Genomic DNA, 18,395 nt, shown 5'->3' with positions numbered 1-18,395 from the left:
CTTCTATCTTTTAAAAGGTAAAATTATCCTTGAGGGAATTCAAGAAACTATTCACTGGGATTTTGTTTTTTAAATAATAATTTAGGTTTAAAATGAAAATTAAATGTCATATTTTGTCTTTATGGAAACAAAGAACTCTTCATGGGTTATGATGGGCTTATGCGTTATGTTTCAGGTTAAAGATGGCAAAAACCACCTTCCAAACAACACAGCCTCTCATAAGCATCCTCTTTCTGTGGTTCCAATAAAGGACTTTCTCTTTAATTACTAGTTTAAAAACATCTCTGAATGACATGATATCATGATATTGATATGGTAAAAAATATTCCTCTGGACTACTCTTCTCTGTTTGCAAATGATACTTTCTATTTTAAACAATAATCAAGAGTTTGGTGATACTGCCACCAACTGTAAAAAATATGAATCACATTGGAGGATTCACTAGGAACATTAAAAGAGAAAACATAAGCCAAGATTTTTATAAATTAAAAAGAAATGCTTTTAAAAGATAAGTCTTTTTTTAAGCCCTAAAAGTCACTTAAGATGCTGAGCATTCTTTTCACCCATACAGTGACAAAATATACATTCAAGAGGTTTTGAAGTGTCTACAAAGAATCTGTAATCAATATACATATGAAAAATTATCTTGTGATATTAGAACTAAATAAGTCTTAACATGACTTTCCTACTTGTTATTATAAGTACCTCCTCTATTCCAAAACAATTTCTGCTATTTTTGATGCAAAATTCTCAAGGATTTTTAGAAAGAAAATCATAAAGGGGAGGGAAAGGAGAGAGTAAAAAAGAGAATCTGGAACTCAAAATTTAAAAAAATGAATATTAATAATTCTTATTTACACAAAATTCAGAAAAAATAAAATAAAAATTAATGGCATATGAGAAAAAGGAAGCCATATAATTCCACAAATAAATAGTGCTATGATTCAGTTTTAATATGCTACTATGAAATATCGAGAAACACATAGGCATTATATATATATATATAATACACAACTATGCTAAAAATTTCAGAATAATAGCAATTAACCTATCAGAAAAAGGTAATTAATAACTGATTACTTTTGAGATTTGGTCAACTTAAAATATATTCATAGAAACATAAGGCTTAACGGTTTCATTCATTTTTTAAAAAGATCTAAAATTCTTACACTTAAAAATAATAAAATGTGGTGCTATTTGCACAATACAGAATGGAAGTTTGCCATAGCACTTTAAGAATCAACAATTGAATTTTGAGGACCTTGGAGGAAAAGCTCATTTTGTCTAATTTCTCCATTTAAAAATACCATCATTCCACTCTGTATTTTCAGAAGGAATATAAGATGATGTTTGTGATATAAACAAACCAAGTAATATGCATTGAAATGGTTCGTTACGGTCAGAATGATATAACTTGTAATTACAACAATAATAAATAACAATGACATAATACTTGATACATAATTTTGATCCTCATAACAATCTCTGTGAAGTAGATGCTATTATTAACCCCATTTTATAGATGGAATTGAAGCTGAGAGAGGCTAAGTGACTTGCCCAAGGTCATACCCACTAGTAAATATCCAAGGGAGCCCTGAGCTCTGGTCTTTCTGATTCTATAGCCTGTGCTCTATACTCTAAATCATCTCTTTGTCCCTATGTACATGTATTACACATGCATAATTTATGTTTGATATTACTGAAAAAAATTAAGGGCATAAAGAATAAAGTAAGTAACTTTGGGATTGAGTTTCTAATTAATTTCTTTTGTGATCCATAGCAACTTTTGACATTTCAAGTAAATCTATATGAGTATTTTACCACTTTGACAGAAGTCCTCTGTTTTTCTTCCCAAATAGAACTGCTCAACTCAAGTGTGCAATGAATATTTGCTTCTCTTTCATACGATCCAAAAATCATTAACCTACAATATAAAAATGAAAAAAAAAAAGGGCACGAGTTATTAGAACAGTTGTGCTCATTTTTTACAAATGTTTCCCACAGCCATATAAGTATTCAACACAGTGAGACAATGCTACTCTTTATTTCCGGTCTACGTAAAAAGAATGTAAAAATTCAAATCCAGTTCTTACTGCACCCTCTAGTGGAAAAAATGAAATACAATCAAAATCAGGCAAAGTTCTTACTAAAAGACATTTATAGGCACTAAACTGGATCAAAATGTATTACCTATTTTTTTACAGTTTAAGACAATAACTCCAATTAAACTTAAGTTAATCATTCATTCAATAAACATGCATTTATTAAGTGGCTATGTGCCAGGAAGGCACTGTGCTGGCAACTGGGTATATGAGAAAGCAAAAATTAAACACATCTGACTTTCCTGGAGTAATAAGAAATTATTTTTCTCCTACTTAAAAAAAAAAAGGCTAGTATAGATGTTAAGGAGATTGGAGATTTTAATATATTCCATACTTTTATTTCCTTAATGCCAAAACACAATTGTGTTATCATTCAGAAATTCTAGTGTCAATGAAAGAAACTAGTTTTACTCTGGAATGATATGAAAACTTAACTATTTCTTTAGTTCTCCATAATCCAGGAACCTCTATGATTTGTGTGAAAAACAGAGAATGACTATTCTAAAAGAAACACTGATACTCCTAAGATTCTTCCAAACAATACTAACCCCAGATATTATTTTTACGAAGAATATGAATTCCCCCCACAAAAATATCTATTGCTTTTTCTTTTTTAAACCTTTACTTTACTTTAAACCCTTACTTTCCATCTTAAGAATTAATACAGACTGTATTGTGTATTGGTTCCAGTAAGGGCTAGCGAATGGGGATTAGTTAGGTGGCTTGCCCATGGGTCACAAGGAAGTATTTGTGGCCACATTTGAACCCAGAACCTCTTATCTCTAGGTCTGACTCTCCAGCCACTAGGCTATCTAGCTGCCCCTACTTCTCTATTATCTTTGAAATCATATTATATCTATACCAGATTCAAGAATTAATTTGAGAATAATCTGGATTTTTTAGAGTTAATCTCTGAATATTTTACTGCTATAAAGTTATTTGAGGAGATAAATATTAGAGAAATAAGAAATTACCATTTTCCTGGGATACATAAAAGCTGAAATAACATGTGTTTCAGATTTTAACATTAACATATGGTCAATATGGTATTTTGATTGTAGTATGCCACAGAAAAGATATTTTTTTTCTATCTAAATACAAAATACCCGGGATTGTGGACCCTCCCTTTTTTCATTCTACTCTTTCAGCAGGGCTCAGCTGCCACTCTCTGGCAAAAATATTTAACTATTCAATGAACTTACAACATGCATAATGTTTTTATAATTAGCCAGCTAAAGAGATTAAGAAATCATTTGTGCTCTTATATTCATTTCCAAGGTAAAAGGAAACACTATTATAAATGTTTATAAAATTTACTTTTAATAAAATTAAATAAAACAAAGCCTTCTGTTAAGAACCTATCCCAAACATACATACAGTTCCACCTAATTCCCAATAATCTTTTAAGCCTTAATTCAAATGCCAGCTCGTCTATGAAATCTTCACGGATTCCTTTACAAGTCAATTCATTGTAACAGACAATTTATTACACATCCCTAAATGAAAATTATAACAGGACTTGTCTTTAAGGTCACATTTTATAGAGGGAAAAAAAACTATACAGAAAAATGTGTACAAAATAAACATAAGGTAAATTAAAGGTAATTGCATGAGGGAATGACATATAACAGTTTTAGTTATCTCTCATCAATATCCAAGCTCCATACTTGTGAAAGTAGGCCCAGCGGTCTCTTGGATGTTCACTCTCATTTTTTTTGTTTGTCTTTTTTTTTGTGAGGAATAGAACTTAAAGGCCCTGAATGCTAAGCCCAGAGATAGGAGCAGGGAGAGATACAGACAGATACATAAATACATACATATAGATAGACAGAAAGATAGATATTGATATATATATAGGGTCAGTACTGGTTTCAGCCATTGACAGGAGGTCTTATTACATGTATCCCAAATAGATACAGGGCCTATGGTACTAACAACTGATCAGGGGAGGAAATTGAAAAGCCTAATTTTAGGAAATGGCATTTGAGCATAAGCCTTGAATGGAAACTAGAGAATCCAAGAGATATTATGTGATGAGAACATACCAGGCATAAGTTCCATCTTTGCAAATATAAGGAGGCAGGAAAGGAGAACCATTCAAAGACAAGTTAGTCACTTTGAATGAAATATAAAGTGAATGCAGGAAGGGAAATCATGTGAACTAAAGACAGACTGAAGTCAGATAATGAAAGGTGTTAAATGATGAAGGGAGGAATTTGTTTTACCCTTAAGTAGAAATTGCAAACTTTTCTTATGCCTCAGACCTCTGGCAATCTAGTGAAGTCAATGGATCCTCTTCTCGGAAAAAAAATTTAAATAACTGAAGAACATGCTAAATTTCAGTTAGAGGTTAGTAAAAATAAAGATATAATTTTTTTCCCCTACTAACTTCATGTGCCAATCTCTAAACCTCTTATTCAAGGACTCTAGGTTAAGAACCTCTGCCCTAGGGGGCAATAAAGAACTGGAGACCTTCCAGAATAGAGAAATGACATAGTTGGTCTGTGTTTTAGGAATATAAATTTTGCAGCTATATGGAAGATGTATTCAAGGGAAGAGACTGGAGGAGGAGAGACCAATTAGGAGACTATGTGAAGGGAAAGAGGGTAGCAGATAAAAGGATATGTTATTTAGGTAGGATAAACAAAATCTGGCAAGTGCCCAGAATTAAGGAAGTAAAAGAGAGAAAAGAGTCAAGGATGATTCTGAGGTTTTGATACTGGGTCTCTGAATAGACTACCTGATAAAAAAAAATTGGGAATTTAAGAAAAAGGAGTACTTTGGGGAATTAAGATAGTAAGTTTTATTTTAGACATGACTTTGGGAAACTTATGGGAGAGCCAGTTAGAGACATCTAAAAGGTAGTTGATAATATAAGACTAAACTCAGGAAGTCAATGAAGGTTAGATTTATAGATCTGGAAGTCAGGTGCATATATATAACTGTAATCTTGAAAGCTGATGAGGGCTCAAGACACAGTCTTGGGGTACATTCAGGCATAGGGAGTAGGGAATGACTGAGAAATTATCAGACAAGTAAAGAGGAAAACCAAGATGAAATAATGTCATAAAATCCAGAGAAGAAAAAATATCTGGGAAGAAAGTTCAACAATGTCTAATGCTATACAGAAGTGAAAGATAATAATAGGCTCAGCAACTAAGAAAGCAACAGTAACCTTGATAAGAGATGGTTTTCAGTCATGTGGTAGGATAGGAGGCCATACCATTAAGAGACCTCTAGGCTATCATCTAATTCAACCAGTATTTATACAGGAAACACTTTCTATAACATCTCTATCAAGTGTTCCCCCAGTCTTCACTGAACACCTCTGGCAAAAGAAAGGAAACCAATTACTCCTGAGTTAGGCCATTTCACTTTCTAACTGTTGGGAAATAGGAAGGAGTCAGGACACTGAGATTGGAAACAGAAGACCTGGCTTCAGATTCCATCTGAGCTTGTTCAAGTCATTTATGAACTTTTCTGGGCCTCAGTTTCCTCATTAGCAAAATGAGATTGCATGACATGATTCTGAATTCCTTTCCTGCTCTAGATCCAATTGTAAAATCATAAAATGCCAGTCGCCATTCTCATCCTCCTCCTCCTGATTGCCCTACTTTTGGATGTGTGTAAGCCCCTCTGTTCCTTTTTCTTTTTTTCAAATGTGTCCATAAGCTCTCATTCCTCTACATACGTTTCTCATATAACTTTCAGTTTATCGTGTCCTTCTTATTTACAAGGTTTCTTATTTACTCATTGTTGAATGCTTTGTACTCAAAATTGTTATATTGTTATTTTTGTTACTATTTGCCTTTCATTTTCAGAGGACCATTGATATTAAGAGGTAATGTCTTGACTTGCTTACGAATTGGATTAAAGTGGGCAGTGTTACACACAATTAGCAGCCTCACTCTCTTCCAGAATCATCCAATTCCAGTAGCAAAGTAAAACTCAGGATGATTGACGGTGGCCCAGCATGCAATAGAATTAGGCACACAGTCAAATTTTGTCCCATGAAATCCAATATGAACAAAGTAACAATAGGAAACCACAATACAGCAACTGCTACTACCAAAACTGAAATAGTGACAGAGAAAACACATATTATTGCACTGCATACAAAACAAAGTGCTGCGATCATCATGAATTAAGAAATCAAAATATTCCTGATCTCAAAAGGATGCAAAAAAAGATCAATACAAAGGGTTCCAGAACTAAAGTCAAAGACTGTAAATGTAGGTCCTTTATCAATAGATTACACCTTCCTACTAATACCTGGATAATATTTGGGGGGGGGGGCTTTTATGTAAAATTGGGGCAACTATTCATTGTGAGCAGTCAGGGAAAGTCTTATTTGCATCTACCCAAGCAACCATTAAAACACTATCCATTTCTATTCTTGAGGCAATTAGATGACAAATCTGACCAGCTGCACATAGACAAACCAATGTTTGAAATCCCCAAAGATATACCAGAGGGCATATGGGCTAAATATGCAAATGATGTAGGCAGAATCAAATCAGCTACACCAGTGAAAATTGAGGTAAAAGAAGGAACACCCCCGCCAAATCCCTCAATACAAGCTGAGAAGAGGCCACAGAGGGCATTGCTCCCATTATCAAGAGTTTAATAGAGCAAGGCATATTAAGACCTACAGTATCAGAATATAATTGCCCAATTTTAGCAATCAAGAAGAACAAAACATCAGCTGATATAGCAAAAACCTTTGGAGAATTGTGCAAGATCTCAGGGTGATCAATAATTTCATAAAAATAACCCATACAATCACTTCATCCCTGAGGGATATAATACCAGAGATGCCCAGTTCAACGAAATGGTACACTGTGATAGACTTAGCAAACACGCCTATTTTACAGTCCCTCTCGCACAGGAGAGCCAGAACATTTTTGCATTCGCATAGGGTCATGTAGATTTGCTGGACCTGATTAGTTCAGGGCTATGCTGAAAGTGCATCAATATTTTTCCACCTACTGAAAAGGGAACCAGAATCAATAAAATTCAAGCCTAGCAAAATAGTACACTAAGCGGACAATTCTGCTTGGCTCTCCATTTGCTCAAATTTACATGTAAGATTCAAAAACATTGCTAATTGAACTTTACAAGAGAGGGCACAAAGTTTTAAGGAAAAAATGGCAGTGGGCCTCACCCAGAGTAAAATAAAATATCTTGGCTTCATCCAGGGGAATGGCACTGGAAAGATCTCTACCAAAAGGATAGTGCCAAAAACAAAGAAACATCTAAAGGCATTCCCCAGGATTTGTGGGTTCTCAAGAAACTGTGTAACCTTAACATCTCCAAATATCTGACTGATTTAACTAAGAATGAAGTGAGAGAACTGCTGAAAGTCACAAAGGAACATTTAAATGCTCTATCACAACTGAAGCAAGAGATTTTAACAGCTCCAGCCCTTGAACTTCCATTTGTATGTCCACGAAGCAAAGGGGATAGCTTCTGGAGTCCTAGCCCAGAATTTTGGACCACAGACTAGACCTATGGCATATTATATCACAATACTAGACTCTTAGCTCAAGGCATGGTTCATTGCTTGAGATGCATCACAGCAGCTTCTCTAATGGTGAAAAAAGCTAATGACCTAGTTCTGGGATGCAAATTAAATGTATACTCTGCACATCAAATAGAAAAAAATACTAAAAAAGAGTAGCACGCAGGGTTTTACATCTGCCAGATTATCTCAGTATGAAATCATCTTGCTAGGCAATGAAAACCTGTCCTAACACTGCTATGCACCATTAAATCCAGACACTCTTATCCCTGAGTTACCCATGACTATGTACAAACAATAGATCTAGTGCAGAAATCTAGACAGGATTTAAAAGATACACCACTCATAAATCCTGAACTGGATGTTCTCGGATGGATCTTCATACATACACCATGGTACAAGATTCATGGGAGTTTTTATAGTTATCAAAAATGACACACTCTGGCATGCCTCCCTGCCTAGCCATGCCAGTGCTCAGGGAGCAGAACTAAAAGCTCTTACCATGCCCACATCAAGCATATTTTTGCCAAGAATGCTGTGCTAAAGGTTAGGCAGTTCTTTAAATCCAATTATCCAGATTGGGAAGAGCTAGACTTGGAGGAATTGAGGAGAAAAGTCACATATTAAACCAATGACCCTACAGAGAAAAATTATGAGACTCCATTGTAGAGGATTTAAAAAGAAAACCGAGAGAAGCTGAATTAAAGGCAAAGGAAAATGAGATTAAGGAAGTAAAAGCAGTAGCTGCTTTGAGATCTGTGCAGTCAAGAAATAATAACTATAGGCCTAGTGAAAGAAGATCAGGTCCTATGAGGTGTTTCCTTTGTGACAGAATTGGACATTTGTATAAGGACTGCAGATTCAGAAACCAATTTAGAAGGCAAATGAATAGGAATGGTGGTTTTTATAGGCAATATAACAACTAGAGCAACAATCATTATATCATAATAATAATAACCGGTATAATAATAATAATAAAAATAGATATGTAAATCAGTGCCAAAATGTCTGCTGTCAGGGACAATAAGCTCCTGATCCGACCACTAGGCAGGAGTGGGTAAAGTCTGGAGCTAGGCTGAAATATAGCCAGGTATTAAAAGGTGATCAGAATTAAGGTACCTATGCTTTATGAACGTTTACCCTAGGTACATATGAAAATCAAGAAATAATGAGTGGAGTATAAATTTTAAAAAATTGTAATGATAATAAGGTTGATGAAAACACAAATGAATTAATTGAATCAAAGGAGGATATAATTAATGTTAATAATTGTATAAAAACATTGAAATATAAACTTATAGAAAATTCTAATGAATGTAAAAAATAAATTAATGAAGAATATGAACTGAATAATAATAATGAAATTGTAAATGAGAACAATGATACAAAGAAGGAGAATATAAGGACCAATGAGAGTAATATAAAAGCTGATGATACAAAATCCTGGGAAAGTCATGTAATTCAAGCAGATGCAACCTTGGATGGACAGGAAATGACTGAGCTTTGTACTGATGTTACTGTGCTAGCACCAGTGTTGGAAACATTTCAACCACCAAATAATTCTTGAAACTTATGTTTCTAGAACTATAGGGAATCAGATATATGATCTTTTGGTTGATACTGGAGACAGTGAATCAGTTTTGTAAAGTCTTCCTAAAGATTGTAAAGCTGTTGGTACTATCGAAGTGATTGAAGCTACTGGAAAACCAGAGAGAGAAGCAAAATTACAACCTAAAATGATAACTTTAGATCCTTTATCTGAGCATACATTTCTTTGTACGCCAGACTGACTCATGAACTTTCTTGGTAGGGATTTCCTATGTAAATTATGAGCAATGAGTCAATGTACTGACACTGAGGATATATCATTATAACTCCCAAAAGAATCTCTGAAGGCTTTTCCATTGTTGTTCTTAGATTTAATCAGTGCAGAGAATGAATTGGATTCCATCTATCCTATTCCTGAGGATATCCCAGAAGATTTATGGTCTAAGTCTTCCACAGATGTAAGCCTATTGAAATCAGCTACTCCAGTACGAGTGAGAACTAAGGAAGGACCAGTTCCTTGTGTTCCTCAATATCCCTTGAGTAAAGAAGCAAGAAAAGGTATCAGACCTATCATTAGGTCCCTAACTGAACAAGGGATATTAATACCATGCTTCTCGGAGTATAATACACCTACCTATACTTCTGATAAAAAAGCCAAAGCTAGATCAAAATGGCAAAATCGTCTTCATATTCATCCAAGATCTGAGAGTTGTAAAACGATCACATAAAGACACATCCTATAGTGCCAACCCCAGCTGCTATAATCTCTTCCATTCTAAGTCAAGCAAGATATTTCACTATGGTGGACTGATGCTCAGCGTTTTTCTCGATACTAATTCAAAAGGATTCTCAAAAGATCTTTGCTTTTATAGGAGAAAATCAATTAGACATGGACTCATCTTCCACAGGGATTCACCTATTCCCCAAGTCAATTTTCACAAATTTTGAACAGAGGCGTTAAAACAACAACATTCAAAGAGAGTAAAATAATACATTTTGTTGATGTCATCTCCCTATCATCACCATCTGCTAAAGTGTATTTAAGGGATAGCAAGATTCTTTTGATTGAATTATATAAACGTAGACCTAAAATCTCTAAGGCAAAACTACAGTAGGTATTGCCTCTCGTTGAATATCTTGGATTTCTGTTGTCAGAGGGTTCCAGAAGTATCACTCAGAAAAGAATAGCTGATATCCAGAAACTGAGTGCACCTAAGACAAAGAAACAACTCAGAGCTATTCTTGGAGCAACTGGTTTTGGTAGACAATGGATACCTGGGTATAGTGAAGTTACTAAATGTTTAACAGATCTAACCAGGAATACAGAACCAGAACCTCTGAAACTCAAGCATTTGCATAACTTAAGCAATTTTATTTGTACCAGCCCTTGTAATCCCAAACTATACTTAACCTTTCCACTTGTTTGTGAATGAGACCAAAGGAATTGCTTCTGGTGTACTGACACAGACTTTTGTCCAAATAGATACTATAGTTGTCAGCTAGATCCAATTTCTGATGGTACAGGTCCTTATATAAGGGGTGTAGCTGCTGTAGCTGTGTTAGTCCAGAAGTCATCTGATTTAGTTTTGGGGTGTCCATTGGCTATATATTGTTCACATCAAGCATTATCTAGTAACTTTAGTGTTCAAGGTGCAGAATTGGTCACTTTAAATCAAACATGTCTTCTGGCTGATGATAAAAGTGCAAATATTTATACAGATTCTCATTATGCTTTTTCTGTTTGTCATGCTACAGGAAAGATCTGGAAACAATGAGGTTTTATTACTGCATCAGGAAAAACAATTGCTCATGCAGAAATAATAACTGAGATGTTGGATGCTATCCAGAAGCCTAAACAGGTAGCAGTAATCCATTGTAGAAATCATACTTATGGCAGGGATTCAGACTATAAAGGAAATCATAGAGCTGATATAACTGCGAAATTTGCTGCTAAAAATGCTCCAGTGTATGTCATGAACATTGAATCTGATGATCCAGAAAAAGCTTATGTAGACTGAGAAATATAAAAATGGAAGAAGTTTGGAGCAAAAAAAGAACATGGTTATATGGTTAGCAGATTTTGGAAAACCATTGTTACCAAAAGACCTGTATAACTATTGGTGTCAAGCCATCCACACAAAAGGTCATTTTGGTACTCAAGCTGCAATTGACACTGTAAAGAGACAATGAGTAGTTCCTGGAATAAGTACTGTAGCAAATAATATTTGTTCAAGCTGTTCTGTTTACCAAAAATTCAATCAAGGGGCATTCAGACAGAAAGGTTTAGGAGGTAGACCTTTAGCATACTGTCCATTTGAGAGTCTGCAAATTGATTATATCAGCAAGCCAAAAGCTGGAAGATACAAGTTTTACTTGGTAATTGTTGACAGATTGACCAAATGGCCTGAAGCTTTTCCATCAAATGCAAAAACAGCTAGCTTTGTGGTGAAAGTGTTGATTAAGGAAATTATACCTAGATTTGGAGTACCACTAACCATAGTCTCTGATAAGGGATCTCATTTCACCCAAGACTTCTTGAAAAGAGTCTAAAAAAAAATCTAGGAATAACACCCAATTATCAAGTTCCTTATCACCCACAAATTTCAGGGCAGGTGGAGCATTTAAATAGGGAACTCAAAACTATGGTAGGGAAGATCTGTGTTGAAACTCATTTCAAATGGCCAGAGATTCTTCCCATAGAGCTTTGTTTTACCTACATATAAGACCAAGAGCAAATTTACATCTATCATTCTAAGAAATGCTCTTTGGACATGTTCCGCTATAGACAAAAACTTGTAAGACAGTCTATACATCTCCCTTAGGAGGAAATATGATATGGGAGTATTAGTTCAAACTGAACCTTTGGATTATTCTCTCCATAATTACAAACCAGGAGATATGGTATATGTTAAAATTTTTGCAAAAACATCAGTAAACACAAAAGAATTGATTAGGTCCTAACACTGTTGTATTAGTTTCTCCATCTTCAATAAAAGTTTTGGGTAGAGATTCATGGTATCATTGTTCACATATCAAATTAGCATACGGTATTAATAATGAAAATGTACAAATTATTGAAGAAGAAAATGAAGAAGAGATCATAGAAAGTCAGAATAATCAGTCAAATAGAGTCTGCAGTCAAAAGATCAGTAAGGAGAGGTCCATTCCTGTGGAATAGGATAGAGGCCAATGCATATAAAGAGAAGAATTCAGGAATTAATAGACATTGTTAAAAGATTGAAAACTTATCAATTTAAAGACTTTGTGAAATTTGCAATGAAGATGATTACCGGATTAATGGACTAATGAATTAAAACTGTGGTGTAATATATTATAGCAAAAAATATAGACACAAATATATTTACTACTATGGAATTTCAGAAGAATTCTTCAAACAAGAGGAGATGAGAAGAAAAGGACAGATACAAAGTATTAGTAAATATATACTGCGTGCAACAGTAACACTAACATAACAATAATACTGACATTACACTGGCAAAACAACATAACATAGCAAAAGTAACAATGTAACAAAACATAAACATTGTTAGGTTACGTTGAATCCCTACTTAAATGAGCGAAACAATGTATACTTAGGGTACTAACATTGTTATAATTAGCTATAGATCAGTTAGTTACTAACATAATGTAGTTAAATACTTAGATTTAGTTTAAGTATAGAAATCTAGATAGACGAATTTTGAAGATAGGGATTTAAGTTTATAATTATTCCTTCTATTATTATTTATGTCTCAGCATCACTTTGATCTGGGCTGTCAGTTTCCCTATTCCTATCAATTTCACTCTGGGTCTGTACTTCTTGTGTATGGCCTGGGACATTTTCTGATCTTATTTCATCTGGGCTAGTCAAGGCATTTTGGCTTTTAACATGTGAGGCATGATACCATGGGTCTTTTCCTATGACCTTGATTGAGGTAGCTTTGCACAAAGCCCAGATCGTGTTTGAAAACACTGTTTTGGCATTTGTGCACAACCTAAAATACTTTCCAATTACCTAAACTAACTTATTTACCCAAAATAACAAACAACCTACACTCAACTCTCTTAATCTAACTAATACTAACCTTTTCTGGGAATTTAACAAGGAAAAAGGAAAAGAAGTTAAATAATGTACAGGTACAAATGTCAAACAGAAGCAAAAGCAAAATAAGCAAATAACATCAAAACAAAAGATGAACATACCATCAATCTCAAAATACTAATATTATCAGCTAATACAGAACATTGTACTACTATTGTAGTAAATTAACATTAAACTTAGAGAAAAATTTACATTGCATAAGTTATACACTGGGAATAAAAACAAACATTAAGCTCACTTATGCAAACATATGTAGATATGAGCCATGTACATAAATTACATGCATATGTATATATAGTACACTCACATAATATATACATATATGCTATACATATGTGCAGATATACACATATATACTCCCTATTTACACATGTTATAAGTTGCACATATGTTACACATCTATATATACACACTATAATGCAATTAATTTACAGTCCTATTATACACACTATTTACGTATGTATTTACAATTTTATTTGATATGTGATGTCATGTTATTTGTTTTGTGTAATATATGATGTAGTGTAAGTAAGTCTTTAATTTTCTTATCTCTCTATCTCTACTTCCCTTAATTCCTTCATTTATATTAATTAAAATCTACATAAAATCCCAGCTGACTTGGGTAATTTTTCATATTTGGGAATTTCCCATGGTGACCACTTATTTTAGATTTTAAGTCAAAACACTAAAAATTATCTTTACCAGTTTGGTCAAAACATTTAGAGTTTGGCATTTTACAATTTTTAACATATGCACCAAATGGAATAGCATCCAAATTTCTAAAGGAGAAACTAGTGGAGCTCAAGGACGAAATAGATAGAAAAACTATACTTGCAGGAGACCTGAACCTTCCTCTATCCGAACTAGATAAATCAAATCAAAAAAATAAGAAAGAATAGAAGTGAATGAAATCTTAGATTGGCCATGTATTAGGGCATAAAAACATTGCAAACAAGTACAAAAGAGCACAAATAATAAATGCAAACTTCTCAGATCACAATGCAAAGAAAATAATAATTAGTAAGCTTACATGGAGAGGCAAATCAAAATTTGGAAATTAAACAATACTATTCTCCAAATTTGGTTAAAGAACAAATCATAGAAACAATTTCTTTGAAGAAAATGACAATGATGAGACATCCTTTCAAAACCTATAGGATGCACTCAAAGCAGTACTCAGAGGGAAATTAATATCCTCAAGTTCACATATTAACAAATTAGGGAGGGCAGAGGTCAATGAATTGGGCATGCAAATTAAAAAACTAGAAAGTGAACAAATTAAAAATCCTCAGATGAAGACTAAATTAGAGATCCCCCAAACCAAAGGAAAATTAATAAAATCGTAATTCAAAGAACTATAGATTTAATAAATAAGACTAGAAGCTGATACTTTGAAAAAAAGAAATAAAATAGACAAAGTACTGGTCAATATAATTAAAAAAAGCAAAGAAGAAAAACAAATTGACAATATCCAAGAAGAAAAGTTGAATCTTAAAACTGCTCAGGCTGTATCTAGAAGATTTGGTTAAGCAAATTCCCCTATTGTAAAAATGGAGGTACTTGGTCAGGAATGTATTGAGAACTTTTAAAATTACTCCACCCTACTCAGACAGTGCCTTAGGGGAAGATAAAGTTGAAAACTCCCGATTAAACAATGAAAAGTCCCTAACTGGTACTTATAGTGAAGCTAAAACCTTAAGTTAGGTCTATTTTTAGATCTAATACAAAAAGGTTATAAGTACCTATAAAGGTTAAATTAATCACTAAAAAGTCAAGCAACTTACAAAAGGCAAGCTTAAAATAGGTGTGAAGTTTTAGTCTAACCAGAGAAGTTAAGAACCAAAGAAGACGAGAACTAAGAATGGGCAGTCTTGGGAAAAAGCATCTACAGTGATTGGTAGATGTGAAAATTTAGGGGAGGTGAAATAAGAGAAAATTTCTTTTTCTCAGCTCAGGAGTTCAGGAGTTCAGTGGAGGACTGGAGCTTGCTTCAGACAATCTTGTGGTGAGTGATAAAGACTGACTCAATCTCCTAGACCCTTTCTACTATTTTCTCTCTCCCTCTCTCTCCTTCTCTTAATTCCTTCATTTATATTAGTTAAAATCTCCATAAAATCCAGTTGACCTAGGTATTTTCATATTTGGGAATTTTCCCTTGGCGACCACTTATTTTTAGATTTTAAATTAAGACACTAAAAATTATCTTTACAGTTTGGCCAAAACCTTTAAAGTTTGGGCAATTCACAGTCTAGGCAAACCACATTTTTACGGTCTCAAAAGGGAGAACTTACCTCTAATGAAAAGGAAATTAAGGCAACCATTACAAAGTATTATGTCTAATTATATGGCAATAAATATGACAATCTAGGTGAAATGGATGAATATTTACAAAAATATAAATTGCCTAGACTAACAGAGGAAGAAAAAGAATACCTAAACAACCCCATATCAGAAAAAAAAAATTAAACAAGCCATCAAAGAACTCCCTAAGAAAAAATCCCCAGATCCAGATGGATTCACAAATGAATTATATCAAACATTCAAAGAAAAACTAATCTCAATATTATACAAACTATTTGACAGAATAAGCAAAGAAGTTCTACCAAAATCATTTTACGACACAAACATAGTTCTGGTTCCAAAGCCAGGTAGGTCAAAAACAGAGGAAGAAAACTAAAACTATAGACCAATCTCCTTAATGACCATAGATGCAAAAATTTTAAATAGGATACTAGCAAAAAGACTCCAGCAAGTGATCATGAGGGTCATTCATTATGACTAGTTAGGATTTATACCAGGAATGCAAGGATGGTTCAATATTAGGAAAACCATTCTCATAACTGACCATATTAACAAGCAAACCAACAAAAAGCACATGATTATCTCAATAGATGCAGAAAAAGCCTTTGACAAAATACAACACTTATTGCTATTGAAAACACTAGAAAGCATAGGAATAGAAGGGCCTTTCCCAAAAATAATAAACAGTATATATCTAAAACCATCAGCAAACATCATCTGCAATGGGAAGAAACTAGAATCCTTCCCAATAAGATCAGGAGTGAAAAAAGGATGCCCATTATCATCTCTATTATTTAACATTGTTCTAGAAACACTAGCAGTAGCAAGTAGAGAAGAAAAAGAAATTGAAGGCATTAAAATAGGCAATGAGGAGACCAAGCTCTTTGCAGATGATATGATGGTCTACTTTAAGAATCCTAGAGAATCAACTAAAAAGCTAGTCAAAATAATCAACTTCAGCAAAGTTGAAGGACACAAAATAAACCCAATACAAATTAACACCATTTCTATATATTTCCAACACATTTCAGCAGCGAGAATTAGAAAGAGAAATTCCATTAAAAATCACTCTAGATAATATAGTGAGGAATCTATCTGCCAAGACAAACATAGGAACTATACGGACACAACTACAAAACACTCTCCACACAATTAAAACTAGATCTAAACAACTGGAAAAACTTCAATTGCTCATGGGTAGAATGAGCTAATATAAAAAATATGACAATCCTACGCAAATTAATTTACTTATTTAGTGCCATACCCACTGAAGTACCAAAAACCTTTTTTTACTGAATTAGAAAAAAACATAACAAAGTTTATTTGGAAGAACAAAAGATCAAGGATATCCAGGGAAATAATGAAAAAAAAAAGTGAATGAAAGTGGCCTTGTAGTCCCAGATCTCAATCCATACTATAAAGCAATGGTCATCAAAACACTATGGTATTGACAGAAAGGAGGATCAGTGGAATAGAATTGGAGTAAGTAACCTCAGCAAGACAGTTTATGATAAGCTCAAAGATCCCAGCTTTTGGGACCAAAATCCACTATTTGATTAAAAAAAAAAAACTGCTGAGAAAATTGGAAGACAATATCAGAGAGATTAGGTTTGGATCAACCTCTCACACTGGACACCAAGATAAACTCAGAATGGGTGAATGACTTGAAAATAAAGAAGGAAACTATAAGCAAATTAGGTGAACACAGAATAGTATACATGCCAGATCTTTGGGAAAATACAGACTTTAAAACCAAACAAGAGTTAGGGGGAAAAAACCACAAAATGTAAAATAAATAATTTTGATTACATCAAATTAAAAAGTTTTTATACAAACAAAACCAATGCAACCAAAATTAGAAGGGAAGCAACAAGTTGGGAAATAATCTTCATAACAAAAACCTCTGACAAAGGTCTAATTACTCAAATTTATAAAGAGCTAAATCAATTGTACAAAAAAATCAAGTCATTCTCCAATTGATAAAATTGGCAAAGGAAATGAATAGGCAATTTTTAGATAACGAAATCCAAACTATTTATAAGTACATGAAAAAGTGTTCTAAATCTCTTATAATCAGGGACATGCAAATCAAAACAACTCTGAGGTATCACCCCACACCTAGCAGACTGGCTAACATGACAGCAAAGGAAAATAATGAATGCTGGAGGGGATGGGGCAAAGTCGGGACATTAATGCACTGCTAGTGAATTGTGAATTGAACCAATTATTCTGGAGAGCAATTTGGAACTATATCCAAAGAGCGCTAAAAGACTGTCTGCCCTTTGATCCAGCCATAGCACTGCTGGGTTTGTATCCCAAAGAGATGATAAGGAAAAAGACATGTACAAGAATATTCATATCTGTGCTCTTTATAGTGGGAAAAAATTGGAAAATGAAGGGATGCCCTTCGATTCGGGAATGGCTGAACAAATGGTGGTATGTATTGGTGATGGAATGCTATTATGCTCAAAGGAATAATAAACTGGAGGAATTCCATGTGAACTGGAATGACCTCCAGGAATTGATGCAGAATGAAAGGAGCAGAACCAGGAGAACATTGTACACAGAGACTGATACACTGTGGTAAAATCGGATGTAATGGACTCCTCTATTAGTGGCAAAGCAGTGATCCTGAACAACTTGGAGGGATCTACAAGAAAGAACACTATACACATTCAGAGGAAAAACTCTTGAAGTAGAAATACCGAAGAAAACAACTGCTTGATTACATGGGTCCAGGGGGATATGATTGGGTATATAGACTCTAAATGAACATCCTAGACAAAACAACAACATGGAAATAGGTTTGGATAAAGGACCC

The 18,395-nt window shown here is 34.0% G+C and overlaps 1 protein-coding gene across 2 annotated transcripts in view; it reads right to left on the bottom strand.

Moving 5' to 3' along the window:
- Positions 1–18,395, bottom strand: part of PDZD8 (PDZ domain containing 8) — a 158,145-nt gene that overhangs the window by 50,356 nt on the left and 89,394 nt on the right. For both annotated transcript variants that reach the window (XM_007478927.3, XM_001377255.5), the window contains one exon: positions 1,822–1,924. In XM_007478927.3, coding sequence (XP_007478989.1) covers positions 1,822–1,924 — 103 coding nt within the window. The remainder of the gene's footprint in view (positions 1–1,821; positions 1,925–18,395) is intronic.

Source organism: Monodelphis domestica, chromosome 1, assembly GCF_027887165.1.
Source record: "Monodelphis domestica isolate mMonDom1 chromosome 1, mMonDom1.pri, whole genome shotgun sequence".
NCBI lineage: Eukaryota > Metazoa > Chordata > Mammalia > Didelphimorphia > Didelphidae > Monodelphis > Monodelphis domestica.
Note: the sequence above shows the minus strand (reverse complement) of the source record. Positions and strands in the feature narration are given on the sequence as shown.